The 18,915-nt window shown below is 34.4% G+C and overlaps 2 protein-coding genes across 4 annotated transcripts; both read right to left on the minus strand.

Annotated features, from left to right (window-relative positions):
• Window positions 1-6,624: 6,624 nt before the first annotated feature.
• LOC7485891 (transcription factor bHLH148) lies at window positions 6,625-8,068 on the minus strand. Of its 2 annotated transcripts, none has more exons than XM_002312284.4 (2): window positions 7,823-8,068; window positions 6,625-7,575 (listed from the first exon to the last, which is right to left on the minus strand). In XM_002312284.4, the coding sequence occupies exon 2, from the start codon at window positions 7,484-7,486 to the stop codon at window positions 6,791-6,793; it is 696 nt and encodes a 231-aa protein (XP_002312320.1). In that variant the 5' UTR covers window positions 7,487-7,575; window positions 7,823-8,068; the 3' UTR covers window positions 6,625-6,790. The 2 variants fall into 2 exon arrangements, with proteins under 2 accessions (XP_002312320.1, XP_024461857.1); XM_024606089.2 differs by having other exon boundaries at window positions 6,625-7,569; window positions 7,823-8,038.
• Window positions 8,069-15,910: 7,842 nt separating this feature from the next.
• LOC7485892 (uncharacterized) lies at window positions 15,911-17,659 on the minus strand. 2 transcript variants are annotated; one of them, XM_002312285.3, is made up of 3 exons: window positions 17,394-17,659; window positions 17,151-17,285; window positions 15,911-16,452 (listed from the first exon to the last, which is right to left on the minus strand). In XM_002312285.3, exons 1-3 carry the CDS (start codon window positions 17,487-17,489, stop codon window positions 16,003-16,005), a joined length of 681 nt encoding a protein of 226 aa, XP_002312321.1. In that variant the 5' UTR covers window positions 17,490-17,659; the 3' UTR covers window positions 15,911-16,002. The 2 variants fall into 2 exon arrangements, with proteins under 2 accessions (XP_002312321.1, XP_024462688.1); XM_024606920.2 differs by having other exon boundaries at window positions 17,121-17,285.
• Between the last annotated feature and the right edge of the window lie 1,256 nt (window positions 17,660-18,915).

An 18,915-nucleotide genomic window follows, 5' to 3' on the forward strand; every position in this document is an offset into this window, starting at 1 on the left:
AGACCAAAGTGCCACATCGCAAACAAACTCTTCCATCTCTGGATAGTGGAGACCATATGGCGAAGCCATCTTTTGCAACTTTTACTTTTCCACCTCTTTACCTTTTGTTTTCTTGGAGTTCAATGGACAAGGCCAGACCCCTCCATGTGCTTTAAGAATACTTTAGGCGAAGTGAGCAATTCTTTAAATTTTATGTCCTTTTCATTGCTTGGCATTCACATGGTGGCTGGTGCATGCATGCCCTTGTAAAAACGATCAAAAGACGAGAATTTTCAAGGCAGTTAAATTAAAAGGTCTCCTGTGTATTTAGTGATCGTGCATGGTATGGCGCATATATGAGACCACTAATCTTAGAATCTCTGCAATCTTTTGTCTGTGTTTCTCACCTGGGCTATCTGGGAAAGTTTGGATGGGATATACCAACAACAAGACTTCGTAGGATCTAGCATCGATAACGGTACCGTTTTCATTCTTTAATTTACATGGGTGTCTCTGTTTGATCTTTACATCTGCCCGACGCATTATTTCCAAAGATGGTAACTATCTCCTTCCGACGTTCTGAGATTGTTGTTGAATATTTCATAAGACTGTAAACGTGACTGTACGTTACCTTGCTGTAGACGAACGTGCCTTTATCAAACTTTTGAAAGGGAATATGCAACAGTACTGTGGGTAAATATTTTTTAGAGATATATGCAGATGGTTGAATAACACAGGCACTTGAATAGTTTCGAGATCACTCGAGCAGTGACGAGCAGAGATGTTGAATATGTTTTTGCGTGAGAAAATAATAGTAAGAGGAACTGGTATTATTTTCAAGAGTTAATTACTACTTAATTAGTCTAGAAATTAACCACCTCTCTTGCGAGCAACATGAAGGAAAATTTTCACGGGTCAACATGTTAACAAGTGAGAGTCAGACTATAGAAATGAACACTCTCTCCTGCGTTGGGAGGGTTTATTTACAGTGTTAAATTCTATTTTTGCAAATTGATCATTTGTATTCATAGAATTTATTTCTCGTGATCTTTATTTGGATTTAATTCCAATATTTTTATTTGTCATTTGTAATCGTTCATGGTGAAATGAACTATATATTAATGCCCTGAAACTGGGATGCTGATGTGGAGTAGCAGCAAAGTTTACAGGAATCACACCCCGCGGGCCACATGCAAGTTCACTGTAGATTCCGTGCAGCTAATTTCAACAGACATCCTTGTATTTGCATTGGATCTCGTACAGTGAGGCTATCAAGATTCTTTGTTCTTGAGGGGTACAATATAGATAACTTTGCGATTTAAATTTAAGATATTCTAATGGAAATCTTAAATCGTGAACGTTTATTGAAAGCGTCCCCAAATTATTTAACTTCTTTGTTAATTTTAAAGGATCTCGTGACTTCAATTGTTGTCGATAGACTCGATACAGAAGGCATTCATCAATTTGACTTTTCTTTCTTTCTTTCTTTTTAAATTAACACCTCGAGTTTGAAATCGTTTTTTAATTAATTAATTAATTTCAAGTTTGGGTGTGGTACCTCTCTTTGCAAGAGACGGAAAGCCATCTCTCAGCTAAAAGGTCGAATGATCTTCGATGATCCATTGAGCATTAATTCATCCTTCCCGTGTACCTTTAATTTGATTTTCAGATCAATTATTGGCGATTCGTTAGTTTGAAGATTGCGCATGATTTTTGTGCATTAATTAATTTAATATGTTATCTAGCTAGTTTGATGGATGACAGAGGCTTTTTATCTTCCCTAAGTTTATTGCTTGAATGTTTTGATTGATTAATTTAAAGGTAGCCTTCAGCTCTCAAATCAAAATCATGATAATGGCTTTCCATCTAAAGCACTCAAAAATGATGAAAACTCGCCCTCTAAACTATACAAATCAAACTAAGAAATCAATTATGAAACTTGCCCTCTAACTAAACTATACTAAACATCCTTGATGCTTGTTATGCATCACCTTTCTGGTTACAGCAATGAACAATGGTGTTAACTAGCTATTTTATTCGCGCTTCACCGTGGTCGGGTAATTTTATTTAACCAAGTGATAACAAAATCGCTCCACGCTGCACTATAGATAAAAAAAAATTGAACACAAAAAAAAATTTAGGCATCGCTAATGTGTTTTCTGAAAAAAAAAAATAGATTTGAATCATGCATGATCTCAAAATTAGTTGCATTCTTGATGGTATTTTTATCTCATATTGAGACAAAAATATATTAGATTTTCCTAGATCAACCCAGGTTGACCTACAAGGCCTGCATGGATAATCTTGCAAAAATAAATTGGTATGTTCAATCTTCAATTAATTAACTTAATGTTAAAAGATAAAATTAGTAAAAAGAAACACTCAGTTAAAAAGAAAAAAAATCAATTGAACTCGAGTCAACAAACCAAACTCATGATACAGGTCATGCACGTCATCAAATTCAATAATTTTTGTACTCCAAAGATTATTTTTCATTTAACCGTACGACAATAAATTGCATGATAATTTTATTTGTCTTACTCAACTCATATATAATTTTTTAAGCAGAATTGAGACTTTAAACAACCACTATCAAACTTCTCTCATGGCATGAAACCCGTGAACACCAATAACTACCATTTAGGTGGTTGAAAATGACGTGAAAGATAACTTTCTCTCTCATAGTTGAAATTCAGTGATCTCTCTCTTTCATCTCTCAAACCAATGATCAAAAAATAATGAAAATGAATATTTGTACCGAAATTGAATTGTAAAAAATTTGTCATAATGAGTTCATAGTAAAATATGAAAGTATGAACAATTTTTTTTTTCAAAGTCTTTTACTATAATGTTTAAAGTTTTGCTAATGTCATTGAATATATTTCCCAAAATCACTGCTTAAATAACTTGAACCATCAAATCTATGGGATTCAATAACAAAGAGTTTGTTTGTGAGTGTGTTATAAATTATTTTTCGAAGTACTTTTCACTTGAAATTTCATCAAAATAATATTTTTTTAATTTTTTATTTCTTACATCAAAACGACCAATAAGCACTAAGAAATTATTAACTTGAAACATATTTTTTTAAAAAAATGCAATCTGTTTTCTAAAAATAGTTGGACTCAGTCCTAAATAGCATAAAGTTTGTTAATTCTTATGGTGAGATTTTTTTGGAATTGATCTTGGAAGATTTTTTCTGGACAATTCGGTGATGATGAAGAGCATGTTTGGTATTGTGATAATGATTGCTTTTCAAAGTAATTTTTATTTTAAAATATTTTAAAATAATATTTTTTTATTGTTTAAAAATTATTTTTTAACATGAATACGCCAGAACAATTTAAAAATCAAAAAAATAATTTAAATTAAAAAATAAAAAAAATCAGTTTTTTTTTAAATACACTCTTAAAATATAAAAACACGTGTACTCTAAACAAATGGAAAACCAGTTTTTGCAGCTTGAAAAAATGTTTTCGTTTTTGGAAATCATGATTGTAACATGTGCTGTTGAGGAGATGCCGAGGACTCGAATGACGTGAAAGCAAATGCCTGTGTGGCAGCTTCTTCTCTTAGAAATTAGAATTGTTTAATCTTTCGAGTCAACTTGCCGCCCCCCCAATTAACTAGTGGTGGGACGGCGGTGACAGCCCATCTTTGTTTCATGGGTTTTTTTTCCATGACTTCCAGCCACCATTACTTTAATCAAGATTAATTTATATTATTTAATTATGCAAATAGAAACGTTTTAATCATTTTTCTAAGGAAAAAATGACTAGATGGCATTGTAAAAAGCACATCCTTTTGTTTCTCACGAGTTAACAGGGTTAAATCATGGTAAATGGGACGGGCCTCTGTCCAGTCAAACTGATTGACTTTTACAGTGGTTAATTCAAAAGGCACAAAGAGGGAATTTTCTCTTTTAAAAAAAAAAAAAAACTGTGGATATCCTGAAGAGAAAAGTGTGTAGCCGTGTAGGAGAGGCTTAAGGCACATGGGTGCATGTGTACCGCGGCTGTTTGTATGCCTGAACAAAATGAATGCAAAGCATGTGTTCTGAGAAAATCATCACTTTCTGAGACCTATGCAAGCAAAAATAACGTAGGGTAGGGTGTCCTATGTTAGGGGTCCTTAAAAAAAAAATTCAACCATCGTAGTCTCTGCACTCTCATTCTCTACCCCCTCAATTCCCAATCCTAGCTGATAGTGATGAAACACAAGCACCCGTGTGCCTGCCATAGAATATGATACGCGGTTGTTCTCTAGGATGTTCGGGAGAATATTAGAGATTTTTTAAAAATATATAATTTTTATTTAAAAATATATTAAAATAATATTTTTTATATTTTAAAAATTATTTTTAATATTAGTACATTAAAATGATATAAAAATATTTAAAAAATAATAATAATTTGAAGTAAAAAAAATAAATATTAAAAAAAAAACACTAAAACGGAGTCAAAGGCATTGGACGCAGGTGTCACCCTGTCATGCCTCCTCAACACTAGCCCTCTCCAGAGACAGAACCCCTTCACTTCCCTTCCCTTCCCTTGTCTTGTGTATTCCTGTACTATAATTAGAAGGGACAGGTGACCTAGAGCGCATGAGCGTCCCACAGTCAAATGTTTTTGTATCCACCACCGACGGGTGAGCATGTCGTCTCCTTTAGACAGCAAGTGTCATATTCGGAGCTCCGATTCTTTCATGCTTTGGTTATTGTGCCAACCTACTTCTTATTTCTTCTCTACTCAAACTCTTACTTGGTCTCTTGATTTTTACATATCTGATATCTTATCTCTATTGTTATGATCATTTTATTAGTTAAAATTATTTTTTATTTAAGTTGGGCAAAGAATAACAATATTTTAGGCAAAAAACTAGTTTTTTTTCTGGTAATCGCATTCAAAAATAAATATTAATCTCAGTTTAAAAAAATACACAAAAATAACAGATGAAATAATCAAAATAATGGAACTAAAGTTAAATAAAAATAAAAATTGATGTACCAAATAAAGAAACGGAGTGATAAAAATTAATAATTTGTTTTTGTATGTGAGATCTCAAGTTGCATGAGTGAGACTGCACAACTAGTTAAACTAGGATATTTTAGATTTCTAATACAATTTCATAAAAAGTTTCAGGAAAGTAACATATGTTAGGAAAATATTCGGGATACAACACGGTTTGAACACAATCGCTGTTAATAAGAGCGGTTGAACACAATCATTATTGAGAATAATAGTTGTTCCATAAAATATGTCCCTCTCAATTTAATTAATATGCATAAAAAGTCAATCCAAAACTTTATGAAGATCCAATGACAAATAAATGAGATTCAAGATCCAATAGCTATGAAAGAATGGCTCACCGGAAACACACCAGAGCTTCGTTTTTGACACATCCAGTACCGTTAGAAAGATTTTGACGAGACGAGTCTAACCACACTTTGAAAGACCACCAAATATGATCGTAATTTGTTATGGTTTTTTTAGGGTTAATTACGATCTCATTTGGTGTTCTTCCAAGGTGTAGTTAGAATCGTGTCCTCAAGATCTTTCTAACAATATCGCGTGTCAAAAACAGAGTCCCGTGTGTCTCCGATGACCCATTTTTTTTTTTCTTCTTCCTTAATTTCTCTCTTTTGCCATGTCACATTGTCTCCTCTTTCTTTTTTTATCATTGAATCTTTATAAAATATTTGGTTAAATTTTGTTGATGTCTATTAATTTGTAAAATAAAGATGTTTTGAAACATTCACTGAGAATTGCTATTTCAAAAGCTTTGGTGTAGAAAAATATATTGTGAGACGCTACTACTATTTCAAATAGTGTTTGTGTTCGAGTATCCTATTTTCAAAAATAATTCTTCAACATTTGTTAATTTTCTAAAAATCTTAGCAAACTATGCTACTTTTCAAAAAAAAAAAAAATCCGTTAAACTAGGCTATTCTTGGAAAAATAATTCTCGGAATATATATACATATTCAATGTGCTGGTTTGAAAAAACAAAAAAAACTCTCAAATTAACCTCCCAATCATACAAGTAATAACAACTGGAGTGTCCTTCTCGTTTTCAGACCATGTATGGGAGTAACATAGATGACTCGATGCAACATAGATTGCCACTCGAGGCAATCTTCAAGATCTCATTTGGTATCGTGTTTCAGTTGTGTAAAAATTAATTTTTTTGTTTTAATTTTTTTGAAGTGTTAATATAAAAAAATATATATATATTATTTTAAAAAATTTATAATTAATAAACACTTTAAAAAACATCTATACTCTCCCGAAGATAAAAGGTGGTGCCAACTTTCTTAGGCCACAGACAACCATGGTGGCCTAGGGATTTGCTCTAATCTCTTTCCATTCACAAGTGAAAAGAAAGACATGCTTTCAGATTTTTCACCGTTTGGTCGGAATACGCATAAACGGACTCCATTTGGATATGACAATTCATGTTATCCTTAATTACCCAGTAAGACACCAAGGACTGCTGTGTATTTTACACCTCAAATGCCCATACCAAATCCACAACATCCTAATAAAATCTGACCTTAGTTACTGAAGCCAGGGAGGAAAATAGAATCCCATTTGCCAACTCTTTCTTCACGCATTATCAAGGACGAATTCTAAATGCCCTAGCTAGTTCTTATAATCAATTAACATTTCTTGAGGATTCAAAACAAAGAAATTAGAACACTGTTTTTTTCCACAAAAAAAAGAAGAAGAGGAAAGACGAGTATCTAACGGAGCTAGAAGAAAAAATATATATGGGAAAAAAACAGAACACGACATCTGTCATTACAAGCCTATCAGGAGCTCATCGGCTCCAAGGAAGAGCCGGCTCCGGAGGAAGAGCGAGAAAGCAGCTCAGCTATAGCAGACATGGCTTTAACTTGCATCTCCAGAGCAGCAATGTAATCTGTAGCTTCTTCCAAGATAATAGGCAATGGTTGTTTCCGGCAACCGGGAACTAATCGGCCAAGAACACGAACTTTTCTTTGAACAGCCGGCAAACCCTTCCCCTTCAGCCTCAAAACACTCACTTTATGCTTCCTCGACGACCGGCTATTACTCGCAGTTGTAACAACAGTAGATCCTGAAGAAGACGAAGACGCAAGTCTCTGTCGCTTATGTTGCTGTTTCCGAAATTTGAGTTTGATCCGGTTTGTCAGAATGGCCCGGCTCCATCTGGTTTTACCTTTAGCAGCAAAAGCTAAAGCTCGATCAGCAACCTCTCTAACGGCTCGACCTTGACGTGGAGCTGATGAAGATGAGGGGTTGAGATTGACTTGGCTTAAGGCTTGGATAAGTTTGGATGAGTAGATTTGTTGTTGTGCTTCTGTTTTCCATTTGGCGTGGCTCTGGGAGTTTTGGTTCTGTTTTGATTGGTGCTGTTGCAAGAGGGATTTCTTCTTCTTTTTCCTTCTTGTTCGATCCGTGTTGATGTTGGCGTTCGTATTCACTGCTGCTACTGACGTTGTTGTTGTTGATGATGCCATCATCATCACCAATCCTTTCAGTGATGTGTCTTGGTGGTGATAATATAGTCTATCAAAATCCAGTTTTTCTGTCAACTCACCCCTCCTTTCTGTTTCTGATTCAAAAGGACAAAAGAAATTAGATTCATGTAGAAAAGAGGGAGAATTCCGGGATCAGATTCACGAAAATTAAGGGGGGAAATTAGACTTTATTAGCGACGGATTAATTGACAATAAGAACAGGTTTGATGCTAATAATGAAGTGCTTAGGATAAGATTGAGTTGTTAAGAAGAGTAAGATTCAAGATTGAATGCAAGCAAGAATCATGGAACTAACAGATTAAGGATAAGACCGGCTGTTACCTTCCACAGAGGGGGGGGGATCGATCTTGAGGTTTCAACAACAGCAAGGATGGAGCTATCAATGATGAAGATATCGAGTATTTACAAAAGAAGGGAGAATTTTAGTGAGGCAGAGAGAGGGAGGGGGGGCCTGTGTGTTAAAGGAGAAATAGAGAAAACGGTGGTGGAGAGGGTTATAAAGGAATAAAGAAATCAAAAGGCAGCACAGTACGCGTTTCATTTAATTAAAAGTGAAAAACGCACATTGATTAATGATGCTTTTCTTCTTCAGTTTTGACGGACGGGGGGGTCCTTCTATCTTTTCGGCCTGTCTAAGGATTTTACAATATTGGCCCATTACCCCTACTTTTGGTCTATTATTGTGCATGGTCCAGCCCCTACACCACCCTGACCCTCTGTCCTCTAACCTGCCTCCTTGTTTCCCAGGACAAAGTCGTGGGGAAGCAAAATAGTGTGCTGCTGCTGCTGCTTTACATTCTTCTCGGATGACGAAATTGCCCTTCTCGTATTGTGAAATTGTACAATATTTAACGAACTTTATGGTACCCACATCATATTTCCAATCTTGGCTCCTTTTTCTTGTCCTTTTTTATTTTTGTCACACCAATGCCAATTCATGGCAGTGCCCTCCATGTGCCGCAATACATGGGAGTGCTGCCAAAATTTAGTGTGGTGTCCGTTGGGTTATTGGAGTGGCTATTTTTTAAAATATTTTTTATTTAAAAATATATTAAAATAATATTTTTTAAAAGTTATTTTAATATTAACACATTAAAATAATTTAAAAATATAAAAATTTAATTTTTTTTAAAAATATTTTCATGAAATACTATTTGAAACATAAGTTTTCTTCCAATAGTATACATGGTGAAAGATATTTAGTATATAAAAGAGAAATCTTTTTAAGATTTTACATGATTTTAGCTAAAATCAAAGCTTCGCGGGTCAAATTAATTAGGACAAAAGGTGGTAGGGTGAGGATAATATAATTCTACATTAAATTAAAATCAATAACAAACGCCCGAGGACAGTTTTATATTCTAAGAATACATTGCGGTCACAAGATTTTAATTTATTTCTTCCAATTTCGAAATATCATTGAAAGAAGAAGGAGGATTTCTATAATGAGAACCCCGTTCACCACCAATAAAATGGAGTTATGAAGTTGACTAGTTGACAATTTCAAACCCAGATATTGGATGTTGGGAACGGTTGCAGAATACAGAGAAGCAGAGGACCTGTAGTAAAATAGCATGGGCTGATAATGTTCCAATGAATGATTGGGAGTATGTTGGCTTCCACTAATTTGACTAGAGCATGGGTCCCTTGTAAAAAAATATTGGTTTTCATTCCGTGCAATGATTAATGGAGGTGATGATCCAGAAAAGGAAGTCGTAAACAATGAAAAAAATGCATGTGCAATGTGGGTTGTTCCTCTGGCACTTTGCTCTTTCTCCCCTTTGTTTTGTATTTGTTGGAGGAGGTTTGGAATTTTGCTCCTTGGTGAGGTGTGGGACAGTTATGCTCCACATTTCCAGCACCCACCTCCCCCGCTTTTTCTGCAGAAAAGATTTTTATTTGAAGGGATCCATGATGGGTTCTTATGTATTCTATCACAGCAATTGCTTTCCTTTCTTTTCACACTCTCTGGGTTTATGCACAGGCTCGTCCAAAGAGTCGTAGAACTGGACAGACCTTCATATGATTTCCAGTTTCGGCATTGCTGCCCTGCAATAATAGAGTGCTTGATGATTCCCCGACCTTGCATCATGTATCAGTGATGAAAATAACAGGCACATGTCAAGCCAAGTGGTGGGCTTTCATGTCATAAGCCACTCGCTCCCAAGAACCACCAGCAGATTTAGCTTGTCTTCACAGTAGAAATGATCAGGTTAATCTCCCATCCAAAAACGGGTTGGTTTTGAGCCGGAGTAGCAAGAATTGCCACGGCGAGCTTGGCATAAAGAAAACAATGTCTGGATCCTTGTATCATCATGGATTGTTTAATTTATCCCAGAATGCTAATCATGAAACTAATCCTCGTTCTCACCAAAAATCATGGTACCATGTGTCTGTCTGTCGACCCCCCTTGAGCACATATGCAGTGGGAAACGAAAACCTTGAAAATACGTTCCTGAGAATTTAAAATATTATTATGCATCATGGCGTGCCAGAGAGACTGCCTCCTTCGTATGAGACACAATAAAACATCAAGCACCAAAAAGGATATAGCAATAAACAGCACCATAAAAGCAAGGTAATTATTGCTTGTGGAATTCCCATTAATTACCAGATCAGATGCATGTAGTTGATGATGGTGAAAGATCACCGTTTCGAACTAAAAGGATCACATAAATTCAGAAGGTTTGCTAACAGAGAATCGCTCACCTGTGTGTGCTGTAAATTTGTGATCCGATGCATCCCTGACGTGCTTGACAGTTGACATTTTGCTGGGCAAAAGTATCAAGATCTTGATGTATTTTCAATATCAAATCACATTCAAATACATTGCCCGACATGCTTTGGTGATGGAATCCAAAATCTATCTGAATTGGTTTCTTGTTCATTCACGCATGCATAGATACATAATAATAATAATAATGTGTTTTGTTGCGAATAAAATATAGGTTATCTTTTGCTGGTAGCTATCTTGAAACGACGGGGCAAAAGCAGAGATGATAATAAAAGGGTTTTCAACGAAACTGGCATATATTCTGAGATTAGGTGACCAAATGTACCATTTTCGCGTGAGAGTTTAGCTCTCAACAGCCCAATTCAAGGAGCCTAAGAAGCACCGTCAATAATTTCACTGCGATAGGAGAAAATAATTAAGATGTTTAAAAATATATATATATTCCTAAAATCTGGCTCGGGACCATCTATTGTTTAACGCTACAGTCCGAGAGACCAGAACCATTTTCACAGGACCACGAATATGCCCTTGCTCGATGACTGGACAGGATACCAGCAGGAGATGCCAGTGGATGGATGGAGGGGACACGTCGAATGATTATCACAAAGGCTCGCTCCAATAACTTGAATTTTCTTTTTGATTATACTTAACCATTTCTTTAAGTACAATTTGCTCTATAAAAATATATAATTTATTCCTATTCCACAAACTTTTTAAGTAGCAAAGGTGGTGGATTACACCAATTTCTTTGCCTTTAAGTACAGCTAGCTAAAAGAAGCTTCACCATCATCTATAAACTAATAAAACTTTCATTGATTGCCACCAAATCATCGCCACTCACGCCCTTGCCCGACCCTCAAGAGTGGCCCTCTTCTTCATCTCTTGGATCCTGAAACAACAGGACGCCTGGCATGACACCGCCACTGAAAATAAAATAAAGAGCTCACCGCCCGAAATCAAGTGAAGGCACGGCCATTTGTGAAAGTCCAGTTGTAACCACTGGTCCACTGGGTCTCCAGCTCCTCCAATTAACTTACGATCAAATTGTCAAATTAGATGCCTCGTTGTCTCCTCGTGAAGACTGAAAAGAAAAGGACTAATTGTCCAATTAATTTATATGATCTAATTGTCAAATTATTTATGAGGTGTCTTTATCTAAGATTCTTTCGAACCACTCTCGTTAAAGATGTGATGAGCGTCAGGATTGTAGACGTGAATGAAAATAGTGATAGTTACAAAAAAAAATCTTCTGAAGTTTGATCATGTTTTTATTTTTTTTCTTTAGTTTGAGAAATTATATTTTATATCTTGAATTTTATACACTAACATTTTATATTTTTTAAAATAATAAAAATTATTTAATTATTTACAGGACCTGTTATTATTGTTCGTTTAATATTTAAAAAGCCTTGTAATACTAGTATTATATCTTTATCATCAAAAAAATAAATGACTTAGTAATCAATATTCCATCCCTTTTAGGCTTTTTATCAAACACTTCACTTGCATAATGCAAACCATATTCTATCTACAGTTACGAGTGTAAGGGGCAAACCACCACATTATCCGACTATAGTTCTTGCAAGCTCAAGAATTTCAGGACGAACACAAGAGTTTGATCTCCTCTTTTTTTTCTGAAACAAATCCCAAGCCTTCACAATTTTAAAATAGAGGGATGGAAGTGAAACTCTTAAAACCAAAAAACCTTAAAAGTTAAAACCTCTCGTATCTTTGTCAACCTTCGTTCTCTCGAAGTTTTTGTCTGCCTAAAAGACACGACCATGCCAATGATCGAGTCCTCACAATCACAAGAATGGAAGTCAGGATTTCCAATACACACTGTATCTGAAGCACCACTCTTACTCTCAAAATGAACCTCGTAATCCCTTGTTGGTCTACTTATCTTCAACTTAATCCTTGAATCACTGACACATCTCTTTTACCTCTCCTGCCTTTTCTCCTCCTCTTCTAAACCCACCACCCTGTCTTTCTCTCACAAAATTTGTCTCCACTTCAACATTCGCTGACTCTCCTCTCCCCCTCTCTGCTGCTTCCTCTATTGCCTTGGCCCTCGAGATCTACACTTTTCTTCTCATTTGTTCCTTAAATGCCCTTTTGTTGAGGGCTTGAGGGGTAAGAACTCGAGGGTCCAGCGAGAACTTTGGGAGATTGATGTGGGATTCAATTATCAGTTTAAGATTCATATTTCCAGGTTTGACGAGAGAGATTGTGAATTTTGAGATGGAAACACCGAGTCAAAATAGAGAGTGTTGAGTGTGGATAGGATTCGTTTCTTTATTTTTTGATTTTTTTTAAAGTTTTTGTTTGAACATAATATAAGTGTAATTTTTAAAAATACAACAAAAAAAATAAAAAATCGATCAAATCTTATGAGTTTTTTTTAGTAATTATCCTATGAAAATATGATATAAAATATAAAAATACATATAATGGTTCAATCATTATTTTAAAACGGTACTTGTTCGTAAATTTCACTGATCCATGTATATTTTTTATATTTACTTATCATATTTTTTTTTATAAAACATCTTGTACTTTTTTTATAAAAATAACTTGATTATTTACTCGCACTATGTTATGGGTAAAATTAAATTTTTTTAACCGTAAAAATATCAAAGTTTTGCTAACATGTTTTTAGTAAAATAATAATAATCATGAACTTAAATTATAATGTATATTGGATGAAATATTTTTTTAAATATTGATATGATAATGTATTGAAATATATTTTTTTCAACTATTAAGGTAATGATATATTTAATTGACTCATGTTAACTTGTCAAATCTATAACTTGGGTCATAAGATCGTGATAACTTTATAAAAAGCAAGTCAAAAAAAATTACGAAACTCAATTTCTAATCAACTTAATGTTGAATTATGAAAATATTAGAAAACAAATTAAAAAATAATGAAGTCCAGTTCTCAATCAACTCAATGTTGAATGATGAAATAAAAAATAAACAAAATAAACAACTCAAGTTAATTTGGGCTAATATGTAAAACTCGTGACTCGGGTAATAAGATCGGTATAACTTTATAAAAAACAAAAAAATTAACAAAGCTTCATTTCCAACAGATCCGATGTTAAAGGTTGAAATCGAGAAAAAAAAAACTAAATCTACGAGATTATGATATCTCCACTTAAAGCAAAATTTTTTAAAAATAAAGATCAATCATCAAACAATATAATATTAAAGAATAACATTAAAAAAAAATTATAAAAAGATTGAGTTGTTTGAAGGTGAAATTAAAAAAAATCAATTAAAAAAGGACCCAAACTCGGCTCGATTTGCCACACTCATGACCCATATCACGAGATTAATATAATTCCATAAAAAACAAATCAAAAAAATTTACAAAATCTAATTAAAAAGATATTGAATGAAAAAAGGACATAAAAAAATAAATAAAGTCAACCTGTGTTAACTTGCTAAATTTATGATCTGATCATGAGATCGAGAAAACTCTATAAAAAATACATTGAAAAAACTATGAATCTCAATATTTAACCAACCTAATATTGAGGGATAAAAAAAACCAATTAAAAAAAACAACAAAAAAATAATCCGAGTCATCTCAAATTAACTTATTTAACCCGTGATCCATATCATGAGACGTTGATAAATTCTTCAAAAATAAATAAAAAACATTCCAACAAATCTAATATTAAATGTTAAAATTTATAAAAATAAATTAAATATATTAGACGGGTATACAATCATAAGGAAAAAAATAAAAAAAATTATAAAGCAAAATTTTTAAAATGATATATTATTGGAGGATAAAATAAAAAACAAAAAAAACACAATATAATTCAGTTTTGTAAGGGTAACTCCTGTAATTTTGCCACATCCTTTAATATTTAATAAATTAATTATTATGCTAAGAAGCAGAAAATAATTCAAATTAAGCTTTGAAAACTGGTGATGGTGTTGTCTTGGTGCAATTCAATGCGACCACAGTGAACCAAATTACAATTGTGTCCCTACCTTTCATTATGTGATATTATAATATAATCTTCAGACTTGCGAGGGTTGACCGATCTACTCCATGCTGTTCTCTTGATCCGGAGTCATTCAACTAGCAGTAAGATTTCCTCGCGACAAGTTACATCGCAAGACTTTCCTTAGACGGCATGCTGATTAGCTATTTGAACATACTTTCTTATTTTGTCTTACTTGAACTCACAGAGGCCCCTCCATTTATTTCTTCCTCGTTCCCTTCCAACGAGAAAACTTTACGAGTGGCCAAAGATCATGCATATATCAACAGTGATTACTGACACATCCAATGGTTGCTATCATTCCTCGGACTGTCCGCATAGCTGGTAACCTCAAAAGTAAATTTGTTTGTTCTGTGTTCCTATGACAATTGCCGATGTCAAGATCGTTGCCGCCTCCTACGAAGTAAAATCTACAAGGCTTTAAAGATGAATCCCTCCACCGCTGACTAATATCATTATCAACCCTTGGTTGGAAACCACGTTCTTCCGAAGTGGGTAGTCTGATTGGAAGCTGACTAGATGACAAAAGCGTATTCACTCGACAAAATCAGCTGGTAGATTAAACAGGATAGCTGGAAATTGTTCCACACGATGATGGGACATGCGCTAAGAGGAGTCCTAAATATTAGCGAGGTCTAATTATACGATTTTTAGGCATTTAAATGCTTCCAAATTTAGGGGTATACTTAATATAGAATTTGATTGTAACTATTTTTTTAGGGTGGTTTCGGCAAAAGAATTGATCTTATCCTTTGGCATTAGGAATGGATCATTCATGGACACCAAGCAACATCAGTCATGCCAACTACTGGCTCGGCTGGGCTTCCTCAAATTATTACTAGATGGAAAAAAAAACCCATGTGGCTGTCAAGCTCAGGGCGGTGAGACGAGATGGCAAACCAGGAAAAAGTGGAAACAGGAATCTCACATTAGAATTGTGTTTCTAAATTGATATATCGGCATCAGGACGGAAGAGGGCAGTACCTAATGACGTTGATTTTCAACATCATCGAGCTACGGGCTATCTATCAAGTAGGCCCAAGCAAATCAAAATAACATCGACAATGGCTTACTATTTATGTGGAGTAGATGAACAGAGCACCTGTATCATAAGAACAAAAGTCATGCACCTATCATTTTAAGGAATTGATGAGGTAGAAGTAGAACCACGACAGGAGAGCGTGCCAGCATACCATCTAAAAGGAAGTGATATAATGAGTTTTTAAATTCATTTCAAGGGAGGTGCTCAGAAAAACAGACCAAAATGAACTCCTATGTTACGGAGCGGAAGTGTTGAATCAAAGGGCTATGAATACTTTCACTTGCCGAAGCAACTGCAGAGGATGATAAGTAGCAGGAGCAGAAGAAAATGAGAGACAAGGGGCTTGGCATTGGTAGCCATGTTATTTTGATTACATCTCTCCAAACGAAGTTCTGGCAGTAGTAGTGTCAAGGAGATTTTGTATTAAAAGAAACGCTCTCCTGGAAAAATAAATGCAGTGAGTGCTCCAGAAATTTACAAGCGATAACTTTGAATCCGAGAAAGAACTTATTCCATCATATTCTGAATCGAAGACATTCACAGTGATACGACCATTCAAAACAAGACTGTATACCAATTAGCTTGATCCTCTACTCTGTAACAAACAATTGTAAGGTCAATCAAAGAATTTCAATGGCATATCATAAATGAACAGAACTAAACCCGCCAAACAAAATTCATACACTTTCCTCTAAATAGTTTAAGTAGGCGGCGGTCCACCACCGGAGCTACCCAATCCCAGATCAAACAAGAGGAACCCAGACACCGCAAAGCTCCAAATCAAAAAACACAAACATACGACACGCCCTTTCATAGAAACAAAACAATTTGTCAAGTCTTTCTCTCCTGTTAGAGTGTAAAATTCATCTATGACAACCTTAATTAATGCATCCAGAAGCTTCTTTGATTGAACATCTGCTTTCGAAACCTCAATTCGAGCTTGTTTGAGAAGATTCACCACAATATCTGCCTCCAGTCCCTCCACTTGACCGATCTTCGAGTTGCATTGCTTGTTAACACCATAACAATCCGTAGAAATACTGCCCAAATCATCAGTGATGGTGATGGTGTTTGAATTTGGGGTAATATCTGGGAGAGAGGATATTTCTGTTGAAGCTGAAACAACTGGATTTAAAGCTAACACGGAGATCTGAAACCAGGGAAACAAATTTATCCAAATAAACCAAACATGAAACATAAAAAACATAGCTAATTAAAAAGAAAAAAAAAACAAGAAGAAGCACAAGTGCTTAAATATCACTCGTATCAAACACATAAAATATCATAAAAAGATTTGCGAATCACTTCACAACCGCCATTTTTTCTTACCCCCCCAAAAAAATCAAACTGAAAATGAAATGTTAAATGACATTTATATGGATTATCTAAAAGAAAATCAATGGAAATTAGAAAAATATTACTTCACGACTATGATTATGCATGAGGGAAAAGCTGACGCAAAAAGAAATGCACAATTAGAATGATGCCAGACAAGCAACGGAAAAAACAGAAACACGCTCGTGGTTTGGGAAAATATACACATGGACACACACCTATAATTAGAAAGGAGGAACACAATTTAAAAACACGCAAATTAGGGGGAATAAAAATCCTTCCAAGATGAGGATCATATTCACGAAAGAGGCAAAAAAATAAAAATAAAAATCAAGGCACGAAATTGAAACAAAAACAACATGAACAAAAACCTACATAATCAAAACTTATCAATCTAAAATTATGTAAAGGCACATGAATATAGAGAAGAAGAGCTTAAATTAAGAATAAAAACAACACCAAAAAAGAAGAAGAAGAGAATACACGATTTGAATGAAACGAGGAGAAATTTACTGATGCTGTTTGGCTACAATGATTAGCATCAGAGATCTCCGAAACCGGAGATAAATCACTCGATTCCTTGATGATTTCCGGAGAAACACCTTGAGTAGCCGAGATAAACGCACCGTCCAAGCTTTTCTTGGCATTCTACACAAGTGACACGACTGGTAAGAGATTATCAAAAGGAGATTTGAATTTGAAAACGAAAAATACAGAGAGAGAAGTTAGGGTTTGGAGTTAAATTAATTGAAGAACCTTCAGAGGCTTCTTCAACAGAGAATCCTTGCATATGCGATCAGAAGAAGTTCGAGAGTAGTGTTCTTTTTTTGATGGTGTTTGATAAGCTTTCATTCTGAGCGTTTTGTTTTTGGCGCGAGGACTATTGAGTTTTGATTTTCTTGCTTGCTTTCCTTTGCCGAATTATGAAAAAGGAGATGGAGGAGAACGGGGGGTGTTATCATATATATATTCCTAATTCCTATAGTGGATGGAGGTTAATGATTGAGCGCTTAACAGCTTAAATTATGGTTGATGATGGCTTCTGTTTTGGGGGGGCTAGTAACGGCTATAAACATGATTGAGGATGGAGGTCTGTACTCTGTAGAGAGTTTTATGGGCCGGTCCTGGTCTTGGCTTAAATAATATACCAGGGCCCAAATTACACGCCACGTAAGAAGACGTTTGAGGCTTGATTTTCTTTCTTCTTGTTAATGGAAGCCAAGCCTCAGGGGGCAGACGTTCCGGATCAGGCGCCTAATAGAATATCCTAATAATGTGTTTGGTATTACGGTAGCTGTTGTGGTTGTAGTTTAAAAAAAATTATTTTATAAAAAGTATTTTTAATTGAGGTTGGTTTGAAAAAATAGGTGTTTGGTTAAAACTGTGGTTGAAATTAAGGTTGAAAAAAAGTAATTTAATGTGTTTGGTTAAGAATGCTTTTGAAATTGATGTTATAAAATAATTTAAAAATATATATTAATATTGATGGTTTTAAATTTAAATATTGTAAAATTAATTATTCCTATTACATCATGAAATAAATAATACTTTATATAAAATATTTTTTATTATTCTATTAAATAATTTATAATTCCATTACATACAAAATTCATTCGATAAGAACTATAGTTTTTATACGTGTAATAAAATTAGATAAAATATTATCAGGTATAAAATTGATATTATAGTGCGAGTAAATTTAATTCACTTTACACTAATTTTTTAGAAAAAAATATTGTTAACATCATAGTGCAAATGAATTTAATTTAATCTAAACTAGTTTTTTTTTTTAAATATTAAAAAAATTAACACACTTGAAAAAAAAAATTGTTCACGTGAACAGTGCGTGTGAATTGCACTGTTCACATGAACAATATATTTATATATATTGTTCATGCTAATTGCACTGTTCAGTACAGTGCAATTAGCATGCACAGTAAACACAAAGCAGCAAAATGCTGCTTCTTCTTTTCTGCGTCACAGACGCAAAAAACATGTGGGGTCCATACACAGTAAACTGTGTATTTTTTGTTACCAAACGGTTGCAGACTGCGTTTTAATTAAAACGCAGCCGCAGTCGCGTAAACAAACGGATTCTAAGTAATGGTTGGTCGTTATTATCAGTTATGAACATGACTGCTATGGATGTTGAAGAATCAATGGAATTTGTGTGGGGGGAGAGATTATTTTGACGTGCAAGGAGTGAAGAAGTAGTAGTACTTATTTTACCGTGTTTTTTTTGTTGGTGATATGCTAAACTTAATCAAAGTTATCAATT

This window comes from Populus trichocarpa, chromosome 8 (genome assembly GCF_000002775.5).
Source record: "Populus trichocarpa isolate Nisqually-1 chromosome 8, P.trichocarpa_v4.1, whole genome shotgun sequence".
Classification (NCBI taxonomy): Eukaryota; Viridiplantae; Streptophyta; class Magnoliopsida; order Malpighiales; family Salicaceae; genus Populus; species Populus trichocarpa.